The following is a 19,058-nucleotide window of genomic DNA, read 5'->3' on the forward strand; positions in this document are numbered from 1 at the left end:
CATAGGTAAAAAATAATAATAATAATAATAATAATAATATTTGAAGGTTAATGTTTATTTTGCATTGATAAACTCCTTATTCCCTTAGAACATTTAGGTGCATTAATATATGGGTAGCAGGATTTAAGCACAAGCAATGGCAAGCTGCCCTGAACCTAAACTCCATCTTACTGATTTTTAAGACAATGCTTAAACTTAATCCATAAACAGAAAGGTACAGAAGTGTGTAAAAATAAGTCAAACTCAACAAAAAAGGTTGACCAATTCAACCAACGCTCTATTTCCTGCTGGGCCTCTGGCATTCAGAATGTTTCATGCAGCATTATCTACTTTCACAGCACAGTAAAATCAAGATATTTAATTTTCAGTCCTGGTCTCTGACACCAACACCCACATCAATCACCACAAAACTTGTAAATTTCGCTACAGAAGCTGAACGCAGCACACAGCAACAGGAAATTCCACAAGGTATACAGATGCGTGCATCTGTAACAGAAACGAGGAAGAAGCCATTTGGCTTATGATTATATATTCAACTTGCACAGTTGGATATCAGATGATCACCTCTTGGTTTCTGGTTTGTCAAATTCTCTACACTTGAGTCCTGCTGTGGCAATGGTATGGGAATGTTTAAATGAGAGAGCACTCTCAACGGATCATCGTTTCTTCAGTGCCTTAAACTCTTGGGCAACATTAATTAGAATCTAACATAGGAGGGCTGGATTGGCATTTTAGCAGCAATATGACAAACTGCCACATAGGACAATGTTTTCTCTGCTACTTGCCCACCTAAAGCTTGGTTTCCTGTAGTAGACATGTGCGCACGTGTACATAGACTATGCTTTAAGACATACTCGAGACAGAAATAATGTGGGGCCGTAGCGTGGACCTTTAAAAAGTATAGTCTCACAGGACGCAACAGTTCTTCTCAAGCTTTTCAGTACATGAAGGTGTGAATGTATGTGCATGACAGACAGCTGCTCCATTTTAGAGAATGGAGGAACCTACTCCTACTGGTGTGGTGCAGGTAGGTGACCATGATTTTTCCCTTCTGGGTACATTATCCAGGGATTTGAACACAGGAACTTGTTAGGGAGACATTTAGGCTCTTTGTTTTATCCCCACCTTGGATACTTATAAAAAGGTCATCACAAAAGCTGTGTCCATGCTGACTTTTTAGCAATTTTCCTATCAATTCAGCTGCACTGGTTCAAATACTGATGGATGTGACCAAGTACTGACATTTGTACTTCACTATAATCTAGTCCTGCTTAGAAAACTGCAGACCCCTTGTCTCATTGGAAAAAAAGAAAAGCACCATCATAAGCTCCTAAATACTACCACCGCTGGACCAGCTCCAAACATATCCTGGCAGAAGCCCAGAAGAGCACAGCAAGTGATATAAATCATTTAAAAATGAAAAAAAGTTTGTGTAATTACAGCTACAATGATGACCAATGCTTTTGCACTGCCTGAATCTCCTCCAAATTAAAAACTTTAAATCCACCTCTCTTCAGACATCATTTTACTAAATTACTTACTCAGGTTTGCCACATTTTGTAGATTGTATGAAGCTGCTCTCTTTAAATGAAAATTACTTCCTCTTTTCACCCTGAACAAAGTATGTAATGAAGTCTCTTCCTCCCCGAAAAAAGTCTATAATTTGAATCCTGAAAGAGTAGTGCCTCTAGCAACAAATGTTAGAAAGACTAGGGGAAAAGATGCACTACTTATCATTAGTGTCCTTACCATGAACATATCAAATTCCTCTTCCCGTCGAGCAATCATCTGATTCAGAGTCTCATCATCAGGAACTTCATCTTCTTCCTAATTCAAGACATAAAAGGATTTATAAAAATACAAAGCCAGTATCAGACCTGATGCAACTGTATGCACACGATCAGTGGCACGCTGACCTTTCTTCTACCAGAAGACACATGTGAAACCTTTAAAGCAAAACCAAAACTTCAAGAACTAACTGTTAAGCAACTCTGAGGTAACACAGACTTGACTTCATCAAAAAGACAATTGGACCCGATTATCATCTTCACAGAGTATGAGGAAGCAAGCAAACATGCAACCAGGAAATTTTGGTCTGTGGCTTTCTTGGGTCACAAGCACAATGAGCTGATAGTCATCAGCTCATTTCAGTTAAAATGTATGCATTTCCCTTCTGCTACTCTACATTCTTTACTTCATGAACCCCCAAAGAAATGCTATGTCTCTTCCATGCTCTCTTGGTTTCCAAAACAGGGGTAAAAGAAAAGGATCTTAGAACAACAGTGCACTTAATCCTAGGGAAAGAAATCAGTAAGGACTTGCTTCTTTAACCTAACATCTCAGCAAAACCTCTAATGTAAAAGTTCTCCTTTTCTATTTAAACAAGCTACTTAAAGAAACTCATAAAAATAAAATCCCCTCTTCCCCAAATGCAGCTGGCAAAACAAATTCAGAATCAAGCATTCAATTAAAAATGTGAAATTATGGTATGCCTACAATATTTTTAATGGGTTCTACAGCACTCACCCTCTCTCCAAATAAACTAACTGTCTTGAAAGGACTTGGTATTTTAAGTCCAGTGTCTGGTAGACAAGTCTTCACATTGGAACCAACACACTTAATAGCAGCCTCAGAACAGAGACCATGTGAATTGGTCCTAACTGCTTTCCTGGCTTCTCAAAGTCAGGCCTGAGGAACAGTGACAGAGCATTGTGAAAGCCTGCACTGCTCCTACACATTCTATACCTCCTCTTAAGAGCTATCAGCATCACAACTTTCACCAAAATGTTAAAGAAATAAAAATATAGCACAGGCTGTTTATACTGTATGCACTTTCATAGCTAAGCTAATAAATCAATAGTCCCCTTAATAAGCAATAGGTCCAATTCCATTAATGGACTCCTAAAAACATCAGCATTTAGTCTAATGGCATCAGTGTCAAATGGCATATTAAAAGAAACAATTCTTGAAGTCACCAAGTTGGTGGAGATCACAAACTCAATTCAGGCTAAAAAGAACAGCATTCAAATCCACTGCTACATGTGAATATAACACAAAGCAGTAGGAAGGGTGATGGCGAAAGAAGGAACCAGTCAAAAAGGTGATACTGCTGGAAGATAAGGGTTATACAGCATGTGCATACAATGACAAAAAGGAAACAAAGAGCCATGGAAAAGTTTTCTTTATGGTACATAAATAAAAGCAGAATTCTCTCACTTTATCTCTTGTACTTAGCGCAACTTGTTCCCCCTTGTGGAAGTTTTACTAGCTTCTTACCACCTAAAACAGTGTAATGTGTACCTTAACGTAAAAATGTGACAGCAAAGGCTGAAATTCAGGTGGCTATATTACTCATACTCAATCTGCATAACATTTATCTAATCACGTTACCCACATGAGGGGCTAGGCAAAGAAAGAAAATTGCACACAAAAAAGAAGCAAGCTAAAAGCATGGAGACTAACAGAAACTGCCTCCATGAACAAGAGAATTTTAAAGGGTAATGGAAGAACCCTCTTACATGCATCCACATTACTCAAATTTACCTTCTTTAAGTCAGAAGTAAGCTGACCCAATTACTGTACTGAGCAACACTACAGAAGTGAAGAGGCAAAGAACATGAAAAAAAAATTCTGACAGCAAATTCAGGGACACTATTTAGGATGCATCTGCCTGGCACAATGCACTGCCATATAAAGATACTCAAGCTAGCTTTTAATGAAGTACTTAAACCACGTAAGAGCAGTGCTGTGCCTGGGTTAATTACCCCCTGCAGAAAAACAGGATATATTAACCCAGGTGAGTGCTAATGAATGCTGCTTCTAGTACCAGAGCTAGCTCAGTTATCTCCAGGTGGCAGTGCCTTATGCTGTATAAACATGCAACTCTCAGCTCTCAAATCAGTAAACTGACTTAATAAATTGGCTTAAACTAATATGGAATTTAAATTGTCTTACAGCTGCATTCATTGTGCAATGATATATTTTGTAAAAATATCTTTATTGTATTTAATCAAATGTAACCAGAAGCTGGAGAAGGAAGTTTTCCAAGGGTAGGATTACTAGTGCCTGTTTGTGAGCATTCATAGATGATACCCATGCCCCAATCCCATAAACATTTAGGCATGTTTATAAATTCAATGGCACTGATCCCAAGAATTCAGTTAATACATCTCAGATTGTAAAAGTAATTGCATGAATACTTGCTGGATGATCTTACAAACAGCATGTGACCATTAATTCTGACCTGTATCATAGTAAGACCATGGAACGCAGAGCTGTGTGCATAAACTAAAGGCATTTCTCAACTTTTGAGGGTTAAGTAATGCAACATTAATGTTTGCTTATTGGCCTAATTTGGGAACAGTGTCAATTAAAGTTTTATTAAAGACAATGAAATTAAGGTCATTTTTTTTACAAAGTCCATTACACAGTGCACGACAACTGCAGAAAGGTTTAAGCCACGTACTAACTTAAGCCAATTTATTAAACTAGTTCAGTGACTCTGGGGTCTGAGACTCGTACTTAAAGCAACAAAGAAACATAACTCCTCCAGTTGAATTCAGTAATGGGCAAGACATGGTAGCTAACACAAACATTCATTTTCTAAACATTTACACAATCAGCACTTCTAAATGCTTGATTGTAGTTTTGGGTTCTTATTTACAAATATACACATTTATGAAATATTTTCTGGACATTGCTACAATATAATTATCTTTGCTTTCTTAATTATGTTAATAAAGGAAATGGCACTTTATTCACTGTGACCCTAATGGTTTTCCCTCTCCAATTTAAAACTGAGAATTTAATCTGAACTATTAATTCCACTAAAATATTGTTATAAGCATTTTAGTCATTATGACAGCAAATGCATCTTCATTATGGACTAAAGTACCCACTTTTCATTCTGTTATTTTTCTAATGCTTCCATGGAAAAACAAAACAAAACAGTCAAACAGTGATGCTTTATAATGTGCATGCACACAAGCTACCTTTCCCTTAAGCTTCCGTTTGTCCCAAACTATTACGCCACAGCCCTAAAAGTTGCTGGTTACCTCATGGTTTTAGTACCAATGCCCAACAGCTACAGATTCCCTGGTCAGAAGGATTCTTAGAGAAATCAGAAACAACACTTCTTTTCAGTAAGAGAATAACCATGCATAGGTAAGTTTGGGAATGAACCCATGAAGCAGATTTTCAGATCAGTATAAACTGCCAGTAGCTACAACACTGAAGACCAGCTGACACTACTCTCTACCTATTTAACAGATGACTGGCTGCAGCACTAGTGAAACATATTAGCTCTAATTTAAAACACTTCTGTTGTATCAGTTATTAACTGAACATTGTTTTCACCTTCCTCTTTTCTTGGGCTGGACAAATATTACATAAGGGACATAATTATGTTGAGCCCAAAACACATTTGGGGAGATTACTGTTTTTCAACTTTAACTATAGGCTTGTAGATACATTCTGTTTATGCTTAAGACTATCCTGCAAAAGAATGAACTCAGATGAAAGGGTAATTCATTTAATTTAGTCCTTATTTTCAGGCAGTAGGAAAAAACTAAGGGGAAGAGTGTTACAAGTTTGGATGTTTCTTTATAGAATCTGCTGGCACAGACTCAGATGAGCTTTGTTTAAGACTACCTAATTTTCTACTAGAGATTCTAGTATCAATAATCTGGAGTTTAAAATAAGCCTCACCTTTCAAAGCAATAATAACTAGTTTTGTTAATGAACTTTTCCAGAGCTTCATCCCTGTTTTAGCTTTAGCTAAATTAGTCCAAATACTAAGCTGCGTGAAATTAAAGGTTGAAATTAGAGTATGATACTACACCAAGACTAATTTTTGCTGACCACAGAATATTCTATAACCCAACACAAGCAGTCTGACCAGTTGTTGATCCCATCCTTCCATGCTGCTGGATTTGTTTTTCTATGCCCATATGCTATCAGCCATTTTTACTGTTTAACTTACTGGCTATTTGAGTACAGCAAAAGCTGTGTTATCTGGCATCCAGGTGGAATGTAGAGTGCTGGTTAATCAAAACTGCCGGTTATCTGAGAGGCGTCTGTTCGGGCTGCTGCCTGTTCGGACCACTACCCCTCCCACTGCGTCTGGTGTGTCAGTGTGCTGAGACAGGGGTGGGGGGCCTGAACAGAAATGATGAGTAGTGAGGAGGGAATTTTAATGAAACGTTTACTATTTACACACATATCAATGTGTGCCAGGGGACAGGGAGGGGTGCCGCATGCAGGCTGCTTTACCACAGGCCGTGGGACTCTGAGAAACCCAAAGTGCCACGGTGGGACTTCCAGTGTAGTTTTTGCCACATCTATCAGTATCCCGATCAATAGAGCATGCCGGTTAATAAAGTGCTGGATAGCACAGCTTTTACTGCACTACAAAAAGCAATTCATACAGCAAATGTTATCAGATGCTGTTGACACACAAGATATACTCGCCATGATAAAAATGTATGTAGTAAAGGATGGTTAAAAAGCTAACATATACTGATACATATACACATGTATGTAGGAGTCCTACCAAGTTCAATGGTGGGTTTGTTTTGATTTGTTTGGGGGTTTTTTTGTTTTTAAGTGCCAGGTGTTATCACCTTGCAGAAAGAACAGAACTCTTATGGGAGCACATCAAATTAAGTCTTCAGTCTAAGGGGGGCAAAAACGGAACCCTGAAATTATGAACCTGAAAAGTGGGAGGGTATTCAGCATTTCTGAAGTTCTGTTTATTTACCTGGGCATCTATATATGAATTTTAGGAGCCACTTTCAAAAATAGCAGTCTGTAGATGTGTGCCATCCACTTTCCAAAATTCAGAAAGGGTAGGAACAGATTGAAGTTGCAATGCCTAACTTTACATTTATTCCAGCTATCTGCCTTGGGAGGTCCTAAGCATGGAGTTGGGGCACAGACTCAGAGATACTCTAAACTCTCTGTATCGCCTAACTTGTGGACTTGTGTAGGCACACAGTAAGCATAGGTAGGTAGTTTACATTTATTTCCCATTGGTATTCCCAAACTTACCCCTAAGGACATACAAATTTGCTTCAAGGTACATTACAGGTATGTGATAAGATAACAACACAAAGAAAATACTGGGAAGTGAAAGTTAAAACTGAGTTTTGGTCTTTGGGAGATAAGAATGATACAAATCCAATTTTAAATTAACTTGTGTCAACTTTGCAACTAACAAAGAATAAGATTATCATTAAAATGTTCTGAAAACAATTCTTTCATCATTTTGGGGTACTTGACATTTCAATTCAGTACCTCATTTTCTTCTTCATGTTCCAATATGGCCTGTAGAAAGGCCCTGCGCTCATGGCTTGAAGATTTCTGATCAAACATGCCAGCTTGAATAACTTTCTGATCCACATTCAATTTATATTTTGCAGCAGCAAGTATCTTCTCCTCCACGCTGTTTACAGTGCATAGTCGCAGGACTCGAACCTCATTCTGCTGGCCAATTCGGTGAGCTCTGTCTTGTGCCTGCAAGTCCTGGTGAGGAAAAACACATCTCTTTTATATACAAGACATCTACACTATGCAACCTGCCTGTTCACAGCCAAATCCCATTTTAAACATTTTCAAATATTACATATTAATAAGTAAGTAAAGATTGGTCGGAAAAACTCATAGCTAGCTCATGCTTTGATGTAGCAAAGTAGAAGAGCCCAATTATGAATGATGGCTTACACACATACTGATGTTAGTTAGTGCTCATAATCTTCTCCATGAATTTAAAAAATATATATAGTGACTATGGTTAATGTCCTCAACTGGGTCACCAGATTTTTTTGGCCTTTGGAACCCTAAGTTCAAAGAAACTAATTCTTATAGTAAATTTCATGATGACAAATCAGTTTTCAGTTGATTTTTGTTAGTTTCACCAAAGTTGTCTTGTGATTCGCAGTCTTCACTCACAAACAAATGTCCTAAAGAACACAAAGTGGAGGATGGTTTTATTTTATTAATTTAAGATTGTATTCATTCAGACCTCCTTGTAAAAATATGCACAGTGTTCTTGTCAGTGACCCAAAAGCTACAGAAGCTTATTTCCACATAATAGGAAACAAACAATATTAACGAAGGGTAGATAATCTAAGATCTGTTAATTTTGTTTTATCACAATCTTGCCTTATTTTACAAGAACAAGGTACCTTAACCTTAGAGATTAATTTAAAAAAAAAAAAAAAAAAAGCTCCACAGTATCGGTGACAGTTTCAGCCCAGCTGTTTGGGGTTGCAATCAGGAAGTCCTCCTTTCCCTAGTCATTTATAGTTCTAGGCGCTTTAATTTAATGGACTGTTTTGATCTAAAAGCATATTTGCAGCTTGTACTGGATAAAAGTGAACATAAAGTCACAGTGTGAACACATTTACACAATGCACTTACAGAAGCACAGGAGATGTCAAGGAGAAGGAAACACAAGCTTTCATTCCTGAAAGAGCTATACCTGGGCTCTAACCAATCCTATTAGTACTTCCTTTTAGCACATGCTTCATTAAAGTTAACAAATTACTCCATTCCCAAGAGGAAACCAGAAGTTGAATGCATTTTACAATCTGGCAATCTCTCTCATTAGGCAGTGCAGAAAATATTCTGCAATATGTACTGATAGCATACATTACTATCTGACTGATGTACATACAGTAGACTGTACTATAAATGTCACCTAGGCTGCCCACTGAAATCCTGAAACAAGAGGAGTACAGTACTTTTTGCTTTCAGAAACCCCAAATCTAAGTTCCCTTTCCAGATATCAAAGTCTCTCTTTATCCTAGGTTTTAAAGGTGTATTTGTGAAAGTGCAATTTTTAAAATAAAAGTGCTTGAAGTCTCTCTGCTTATCTAATCAATAGCCAATGTAAAAATGTGCAGGCTGTGTAATTATGGGATTTGCATGCATGATTGTGGCAACTACAAGGAGAAAGATAGGCAAGAAATTGCATCAACATACAAATTTAAAAAAATGTAGTGCTAAGAGACAAACATAGACTTTCCACTTTTTTACTTGGACCAAGTATGTTAGTTTATACTGCAGGCTCGTGCTCTCACTTGGCGCATCTACATGAGACACCAGCTGTGCAGTAGCCAAATGCTACTGTGCACTACAGTAGTGCATCACAGCACCAAGAGTGCTAATACACCACTGCATAGTATTATTAGGCCACTGTGCAGTAGCGTCATTAAAAAGGCATTTGCCAGTGCTACTGCACAGTAACTCTGGTTACTGCACATTTTTTTTAATGCTTGTTTAATCAAATACTAAATAAATGCACAGTAACCACTGTGCAGTAGCATCTTGTGTAGTTGTGCCTACTACTAGCCAACTCTAGCTATTGTGACTGCCCTTACAGTGAAAGTGTAATGTCCCCAGCCAAGACTGTTATAGAACGTATGACTGTTAGCCTGTTGAGTGAGAGAGTGTGAAACTAATATGCAAGTAGAGACAGTGTGGTATAGCTGACCAGCATTTATGTGTTCCATAGAGAGAGACCAGTTTCCTAACACCTGGACTAAGCTGGTAACCAGAGCTGCATTGTCGAAGTTGGAGATACAGGCCTCCATTTGGAAGGCTCCCTTGCAGATAAACTATATGCAGACAGATGCACTATCATTTTACTGAATTAAAGAAAACATTATTGACAATAGAAATGTGTGCAATTAGTTTCTTATTAAAGCAGCATTCTATACCACTCATTTCAAAATTTTCCCAAATTAATATAGGAAGCTTAAAATGGATAATCAATTTTAAATCAATTGGTTCAAGTGATATATAAATAAAAAAATAACCTGATGAGGATTCCAGTCACTATCAAAGATAATGACAGTGTCAGCAGCCTGAAGATTCAAACCCAGACCTCCTGCCCTTGTGCTCAGCAAGAAGATAAAGAACTGGGAACCTGGCTCATTGAACTTCTTCAGCAGAGCAGCCCGATCTTCTGATTTTGTTGTACCTGAAGAGAAGCAAAGAAACATGACAATGATCTTGCTTGGAACTCATCTGGAAATGCTAATACTTGATTAAGGGATCATGTGAAATGCAAACCTTGGTAGCCTGTCCTCAACCATCCCACCAGTAATTCCCATGAAGTAAAATCAACTCTGGTCCATGAATGTTTTGTTTATCACAACTGTTATATTTATCTCCCTACAACTCTAAATGTTAGACAACTGAGAAAAGGTTTCCACATATTTTTTACTTAGTTTAAACATCTCATGAAGCAATTGCCAGTCAACATTTCCTGGCTAATGCACAAAAATTTATACAAATGTCTACACACACCCACACACACATATACATGCATGCATACACATCCACACACACATGCATGCATGCATGCATGTACACACACACACAGAGGTATACATGCATGCATGCACACACAAATGTGTATAGGCATACACACATGCACACACCCCATCATACATGCACACACACACACACACATGCATTCATGCATGCATACACACAAAGAATATGTATAAAATTAATTCCCCTTCCATTCCACCCTGTAACAGGGAGCCCTAGCCCTGTTACTAGAAAGTGGGGCAGCCCCTTTAAGGACAGTCTTCAGGGCAGAGCCTGTCAGCAGAGCAGGGATTAAAGGGTAGACCTGCAGGCAGGTCAGATGACTGGGGGCTGTCATGTGACCAGGAGAGAGCTCAGGCCAGACCTATGTAAGCCATGGGTTGAGCAGCAGGAGTTAGCTAGCCCAGGCTGAGGCAGAGTGTGGGCTCCTGAATGCCCAAGAGATTGAAAGAAAATAGCTCTGTAGGCCGGGGTACAGGACAAAGCGCCCCCAGAGAAGGAGCCGCGAGGTAACCAGGCTCGCTACCCCTGTTATTTTTCTTTGTTACAGCCCAGGGGCTTAGTGTTTATGTTGTCGTTAAACTGGAGGTTTATGATGAGGCTTGAAGGGAAGGTTTGGAAGCCTCATTAGTGCCCAGAGTCACATAAGTGCTTGAAGCCCTGTCAAGGGCAGGCTCAAGGCTCCAGTGAGTATTGACCCATAGTGGAGCCCAACAAATAGTGCAAGATGCAGAGGCCCGAGTCTGGTGCCAGAGGGGTGCAGAGACGCAGGGGCCCAAGAGCCTGGTGCCACAGGTACACAGCAGACAGGGGCCAGTGGCCCAGCAACAGGAAAGTAGGGAGCTGGACTCATGCCTCAAAGCTAGATCCAACACAGCAGGCCTAGGCTAGGAGGCCTAGCTACATAAAAGGGACAGTAAGCGAATAGGCCAAGGCCCAACAAAGGTGACAACAGTCATGTAACACCTGTGAGGCATGGGACACTGTGTAGGGATGGTATGGAGCTGTGCAATTAGCCCTTAACACAGGAACTCCTCACCCTCAGTTATTCTCTGATGCAAAGACCAGATCTGGGAAGCCCTTGGGCAGCCTGTACTTTGATAACCAAAAGAAACATCAAGATGTGGCAGGTAAGTAAAAGGGAAACTGTTCCCAGAAGCAGACTGAAATAAAGAGACCCTTCCAAGGGTTCTCGACCGCCCTGGGGATGGCACCCTGGTACATACCTCCTATATTGCTCATCTGAAGACTGTAAGCTCTTTGGAGCAGATCTGTGTTTTTCACAGATTAAATAATGCTTTTTTATATTTCTGGCCCTCTGGGCTATATCAGAATCTAAATATTAAACAAACATATGGATGTTGTTGTATAAACATAGTTATACCCAAAAAAATTGGTTGGTCTCAGAACCAAACTAGTATCAAAGGATTACAGACATTTACATTTCAAGTTGAAAAGGCAACAGAAACAGTACACAATGGGGGTGGGTGGATTTAGCCCTGGCATAACAAAGTATATTGGCAGTGGGGTGAATTTTTTTCAAGTCAAAGTAGATTTTATGATAACAGTTTGTATTGTTCAATAAGATTTGCTATTTTTTTATTTCTGTAGATCTGTGTAGCTGAAAGCAGAGAGAAGGCAGATATTTATATTTAATAATCCATACACATTTACACAGAGGGGAAAGCTGATGTAGACACAAGCTGCTGAAGAAAAATAAAATACCCTTTAAGAAACATTTAGAAGAGAGATGCGTAGAGAGAGGATGATTTTGTAATGAAACAATACAACTTTATTGTTCCTAGCTTTACAAAGACTCCCTGTCATACTTTGTGCATGGCAACCTCTTTCTCCTTAATTTTTCCCCCACTGTAAAACAGAGATAATATTACTTCTGTTTATAGGGGAATCTTGGAGTCATGTCCATTAATGTTTATAAAGTGCTTCATGATTCTGAGAGAGAAAATACTGAAGTAGTACTTTCCAGTAGTAATATTAATCCAACTGAAGGATGAAACAAAGTTGGTACCAACGTGCAATCTGTTAATGTGAGTAGCCAAAAGGCCTTGGACTCTCATCTTACTGAAGCTGTTCTTTATGCAAGAACAACTTCATAAAGGATTTTATTTTAAATGAAAGCACACTGCTGCTTTAAATTGTCACAGTTGAGACCAGAAGATGAAAGACTCAGCATTTAAATGCTAGTAACAGACAGAAATTCTTACTCCTGAAGAACACTGAAAGTTACATTAACCATCCATGACCATCACACATTGTCTTATAAAGTACATTTCTTCCAAGTTTTAAGAAAATTATTAGGCACTTAATTCCCTGAGTAAGATAAAGAGGTATACAATTTTAGTTTTATGTTCTTTTTAATAATACCAAGTTGCATTTCTCTAACAGTTTTCCTTCAAGGACCACAACACCCTTAAACACTGCCCAATTAAGCCTCCCAATGTTCCTGTAAAGATAGGCATCACTTCACTCATCACTGAAATACAGAAAATTCTGGAAAAATGGAAATCAGAATATAAGTAGGTAGAGAAAGTAATTGCTTGAACTGGAATTTGGCCCTAACACTTGGTGTTCCCTACTTACAAAAAACACCTGCTAGGTGGTGAATGGAGACATCAGTTAAACTGGTCAGGGTCTTGCTTCTACATCTAACTTGAAAATTAGGGCAACAGCTCACTAGATTAACCGCATCTCACAAAATGTTTGTGTCTATGATCAAGTGTAGTATTTTGAGTGGTTAAATAACCTGGCAACCTCTAGGGTGTCAATAGAGGAAATGCTGCCAAAAAGTTGTGGAACTGAAGTTCACTCCATGATAGGGTAGACTGGGTTGTTTAACCCCTGTCAGCAACCAATCTAGGAGTGGAGCTCTGATAGACATACAAATGGATGTTCTCCTTTACTCTAGCAGCTCCTGTGGCCAAACTGGTTCCAAACATACTGACACCTGCCTTTCCTTTAGATTAAACCAGCAAGGCTGAGAGGGGGACACTGCTGTGTGGGCAGCTCAATATCTCCACATACACTGCCCAAGCTTTTGCACCCTGGAGAGGTCAGTCCAACTTCAATTTATCTTTCAAGCAAGGATTACATTAAGCCAGCTTTTGTCTCACTCAGCATAATTCTATTGTCTTGCAAGATAGACAGATGCTTACTACTACTGTTAGTTCAGTATTTTGAGCATATTATACAGTTCCACATGCATTTTATTACTGATGAAGTCTCTAGAGGCTTCAGTCAAGCTTGGAAACACTCTGTGTTAGCTGCTGTATAAACACACAATTCCTACCCCAAAGAGATTACAATCTAAATAAACGAAACAAAGGGTGTGAGAAGAAGCAAAGGTGTAAAGTGGCTTGCCTAAAGTCACACAACAGATTGGCTGGAAAGCTGGAAAAAAATGAAATCCTGATCCAGTGCCCTACAGTGCCTCCCAGCTTATCTCCCATGCTTTGTTTTCTCTCAGCTTACCATCAAGCCGGAGATAAAGGAAATTTCGAAAAGCAAAATAGTCTTCCATAATGGTCATAAGTGATGTCATTTGACAGAAAAGCAGCACCCGGTGATTAGTGGCCCGCAACTTTGGTAGAATACGATCAAGTAGCTCAAACTTCCCTGAGGCCCGATAAAGCTCAGCTCTGAGTGAAGAAAAAACAATAATCAGCACCATAACAAAGATCTCTTCAAAATTTCATTAGAATTTTAACTGCATCCAGTAAGTCCAATATTCTTCTTCAGAGCAAGGATAATTTTTCTTAATCTACCCTCCCTTCTGCCTGACATCAGAGTAACGTAACTAACTACCTCTCTCTCACTTACCCAACAGAAAAAAGGGTAAGAACCCACACAAGGTGGCAAAATTAGTACAACATCAACCTGGTTTAGAGAGAGAAATTAAATACAACTCATCTCTAACTTTGCTCCTATAGCTTTGAAATACAGTTTATTAAAAAAAATATGCAGCCCAAAGCTAGGAGGCTTTCCGAGGCAGGTACTATGCAGGTAGTCAGTCTATTTGGGAGACACATTAGACTGCTGTGAAAGAGAGAAAAAGCCAGCTGTCACCTAGTATGTAAGCAGGAAGGGGGTTAAGAAGGAACATGGCAAAACTCTCCACCTTTTAGGAAGTGCTGGTCCTTGTTCTGGGCCTGCATGCCCACCACAGTTGAACATTAGTACCGCCTTTGTGCTGGGGTAAAGAATGGCAACTTATCCTCCAGTAATTTTGATCCTTCAACAAGTTGTAGTCATTGTGGATCGCACTACAGTAGCATATGTGGCACAGAGGGATTTATATTTATGTACTTTTTTGAAAGCACCTTTTGGGGCTGTCATGTGTGCCCTGCACTACCTCATGCTCCTGTATGAGGGGATAAAGGGTGGATCAGCCAAGACCCTTCTTCAGGCACTTGGTAATCCAATGACTATATTGGTGTGGAATCATGAAAAGGTGACAGAGGCAGGTCATAGGATCTGTATGAGCTACACCAACTTAGAAGGACCACGGTTACTGTAGCACTACAACTATTCCTTCTTCTTCAAGTATGTGTCAATATGGACCCCGCTGTACTGGGGGTAAGCAGTATCTTTTCTGGAAGGCAGGAGTGAAGAACTGCAGCTGTATCAGAGTCTGAAATACTGCTCTGCCAAATTTGACATCTGACCTGTCTACCATGTCATGTGCATGAAATCTAAAAAAAAATGTAAGGGTTGCTCTATGTAGTTGCCTTGAGACTCACCTGTTTCTAAACCAATCATAGCATGCTACTCTTGTGGCATATGCTTTGACACTGAGAGGGAGAAGCTCACCAACTACTTGACAGCAGCTGGAAATATATCATGTGGTCTACTTTGAGATCCTAAGAAACAAGATGGCCTCATCTTCTATTGCATTGGATATGATCATAAAAACATCCTGAAAAATTGTTTCTATTCAGGTAATAGAATACAATTCTGAAGACAAGCAAAGTATGCAACTCTTTCCCTCCTGGTGCTGAATATGGTTTCAGAAAAAATACTGCTAATCTATTGTTGTAAATAAAATTATGAAAAAATACTGTAGAGATGAAAGTAGGGTATGGTTTCAGCACAGCTCTATCCCTGTGAAACTCCAGCCATAGCAACTTGGCTGCATGTATTCTTAATACTGAGGTAATGGCTATGAGAAAAGCTATCCTTTATATAGTAAAGTGGTATATTGAGCTTTTCTACTTCAAAAGAAAACATCATAAAAACTTTAGAAAGACAACACTGAGGTCCTAAATGGAAGTTACCCTTCTGACTAGCAGGCAATTTTGCTACTGTAGAAGGTCAAAAGGCTAAGCACATATGTTGGAACAGGGTATTTGAACTGGGCATTTGAATTTATTTATGCCTTTCTAAAATTTATCAACTCTAATTACTACATTTGATGTGGTTTACAAACCATTCACTTTTGATAACTAATGGCTGATACAATAACAGCATTACAAAATAAATTATGAATAAGAAAAATATTTACCCATTGATGACACCATTTGAATACCCTAAATGTTCAGCAAAGGACTCCTGAAAAATTATATATGAGAAATGGATTATTAGATACTAACATTATATAGTAACTCAAGATTAGTTACCACTTGATCAAGAAAAACAACAAGCTCAATGATGAGGTTCAAGTTGCATTATGCTCATAAACCTTGGACTCTGCCTTAAGATACAAGTACACAGACTATCTCAGCCTCTGCCGGTTATTGCTTAAAATGCATGCCTTGTATGAATGATTTTCCCCAGTGTGTATTTAACCAGATTACAAATGCAGAACCTAATTAATTTGCACTAATTATTGGGAGACCCATTTGCAAATTACTGAATTTCATGAATTAGCAAGCAAGTGAGCACACAATAAAAATATAGTAATAATGCATCACAAAATGTACTCTGTTCATTTACTTTGTAAATTGTAGCTCCACTATAGTTATTTGTGATAATACTTCATAACATACTAGTATATTTATGTTTTGGCTCAGTACTGTGATCATCAGAGCTGCATAGCTATTATCTTTGTTGGGAAATGTGGAAAAACACCTTTTTGACAGACACTATAAAGAATTATCAGAGCGTGAATTAACGAGGTTCAAATGTAAATGCATCTAAAGCTAACGCGTTTCCTTATCATATTTTAGGTAAGTTTGTGTATGAGTACATATAGCTAGTAAAATGCAGTGTCAACCTTATGTTGGATCCAGAAAATCCTGTTCAAGATGATGCCTCAAAGAATATGTCTTTTAAAAACTGTGTATGGATGCAGAAAAAAATTGGTAAAATCTCTTTCTGGTTATGCTGCTGATAGGCATGCTGCTGTCCACATTATCTGTCATTATGCCCACACAATCTTGTGTAAAAACAGATCCAGAAAGTAAAAACTGATTAAAGAGACAAATTCACATATGCTCCTCTGCAGTTAAGAGCATTTAAAGCAGAGTCAAAGAAAAGGCAGTAATATGGTGCCTCCATCAACAATATATTGTTGAAAAAAATAGACCTCTGATATCGAATTCTGCTAGGCAGATATGCCATATACATATAAGTTGCTGACTACTTCTATTTCTCTCAACTAATATGGCTTAGGTGTGCATGGACTCAAACAAAGAGGACTCTCAAGACTGGAAGAAAATACTGCCAGACCAGAAGGACTGAGTATATTCCTCAAACTGATGACAGGAATTTCCCTTCAGCGTGTACTACCAGAAATACAAAGTGAAATATAATTATGCAGTGGTAAATGCCAAGTGATAGAAGTTTCTGAGTGTCTTTCTTCCCAAACTAAATTGCAAAAAATCAATTAAAAAAAAATTAAATGCAGTATACGTTTGCCATTCTTAAGTATGAATTTTAAACCTCATGTGTCTATCATATTAGCTATCCAAAAGAAAGGACTAAAGGAAAGAAAACACAAATTTTACCTCAATATGCTGAAACATATATGGATGATTGCATATCTTTCTCAATTGCATGATAGTGTTCATCAGTGTTTTTGCCCCTCCTTTCCCCTAATGGAATAAAAATACAAGTCAAATGGCAAAACTGAATGATTAGTTAATGGGGTGTTATTAAAATGTGAGATCCAAAAGAGGTATTCAAAATACTACCCAAATTTGAAGGCCGTATCAAAGATCTATGCAATAAAGTGTTAGATGCACTGGAAACCTCCCTGAAATAATGGTGAAGTAAGGTGTAGTAACTTACCCTCTCAAGGTAAAATGTAACATTCAAGTATTTTTGGGTCTGTCTACCTAAAGTAGTCATGGTAGAGGCAATACAGCTATAGTTTCTCTTTAAGAGACCATATAAATTGCATTTTGGAGTGACAACTTGAAATGAGATGGTATTAAGTTCCTCTTAACTTCCATACCCATGGCATGAACTAGTGGGCAGATGGTAAACAGTTAAGGAGACAGAGGTGTGGGAGAGCTTGTGAACACCGGAAGCTGCTGGGCAAAGAGATTAAGCCAAAGAGCTGGGTGGGGGGACAGAGTACCCAAATGGGAGATTGTTTACATGAGGAGAATGGAACTGAAATGAGGAGTTGGAGGTGGGTAAAGAGAATGGACTAATGAGAATGGACTAAGACAGGGGGTAGTTGGAAAGGGGTTAAGGGGTACATGTGGCGGGGGGGGACAGAGTGCCAACACCTACCACCCTACGCTACCACCTCCCTGGGGGGGCGGATAAGGACAGTGGCTCCTCACTTCAGGCTGTACAGGCCCCACCCAGCTGGCTGGACATGGATGGGGAAGCTCGCACATGGTGGTTGCCACCACCATCAACTATCCTGCACCACCACCACCACATGCAAACCCCCCACCCCTGCTCCATGTCCAGCTGCCGCTACGCCTCCCCCTCCTGCTCTGCCAGAAGTGTACCCAGAAGGGGTACATTCCTTAAAAAAGGTTGAAAACCTCTGGACTAAGTTGAGGAAAGGCTGGAGGGGATAGGCCAGGGAGGGTAACATTTGGTGAGTGACTGAATAGAAATGAGCAGAAGTCTGTGGCCTGTACAGCACCCATCTCTCCAGTCCTGAAATGAGATCAAAGACAGCTGACTCTCTTCATTCCTCTGCTTTCAGCAGTTGTGATACCCTGTAGCAAATCATCTCCTCCCCATCTCATACTGATCACACAGTATTACAACCTACAATTTGTCAGTTAACTCAAGTGGCAGAGCCCTGGACAACAAAACTAAAAAGATTACAACCCTTCTCATGATCAATGTTTATGTGAATATAATGCCAAAATGAAGGCAATTGTTTTTACCAGTTCTTAAATGCACCTATTGAATTACACACAAAACTACATTAAAAGAAAATATATAAACATGTCTATGAAGTGCTCGGACCCCAGTGATGAGTAAATATTCTTGAGTTCAGCTCAAGAACATTTGCCACATTCAGCATGTAGAATGAATGGTTACTAACTGAGCACCATCCATTTGGCATGCTGAATGAGACAAGAATCCCAGGTTAAAACAGAGTATTCAATCGTACAACTACATACTGTACCATAATGCCCAAATGTAAGGGGGAGAAGGGACAAACTTACTTTAATTCTGTCATTTCCTAACTTTTGAGTGCCTGGCTTTGAAACCTTAAATTATGTTCTTTAACAAATTATTAGATGTGCGCATGTCACACACACACACACACACACACACACACACACACA

The 19,058-nt window shown here is 39.0% G+C and overlaps 1 protein-coding gene across 3 annotated transcripts in view; it reads right to left on the minus strand.

The window, feature by feature from the left end:
- The window catches only part of SMARCA2 (SWI/SNF related, matrix associated, actin dependent regulator of chromatin, subfamily a, member 2), a 223,346-nt gene that overhangs the window by 101,385 nt on the left and 102,903 nt on the right, over positions 1-19,058 (minus strand). For 2 of the 3 annotated variants that reach the window (XM_019517644.1, XM_019517646.1), the window contains 6 exons: positions 17,301-17,387; positions 15,857-15,903; positions 13,828-13,994; positions 9,819-9,982; positions 7,294-7,521; positions 1,750-1,827 (listed from right to left, as the gene is read on the minus strand). In XM_019517644.1, coding sequence (XP_019373189.1) covers positions 1,750-1,827; positions 7,294-7,521; positions 9,819-9,982; positions 13,828-13,994; positions 15,857-15,903; positions 17,301-17,387 — 771 coding nt within the window. Of the gene's footprint in view, positions 1-1,749; positions 1,828-5,054; positions 5,114-7,293; positions 7,522-9,818; positions 9,983-13,827; positions 13,995-15,856; positions 15,904-17,300; positions 17,388-19,058 lie in introns of those variants that run through there. The other variant, XM_019517647.1, reaches the window with a different exon arrangement.

The sequence above is a fragment of the Gavialis gangeticus genome, unplaced genomic scaffold (genome assembly GCF_001723915.1).
Source record: "Gavialis gangeticus isolate Ggan-Ray unplaced genomic scaffold, GavGan_comp1, whole genome shotgun sequence".
In the NCBI taxonomy this organism is placed as follows: domain Eukaryota; kingdom Metazoa; phylum Chordata; order Crocodylia; family Gavialidae; genus Gavialis; species Gavialis gangeticus.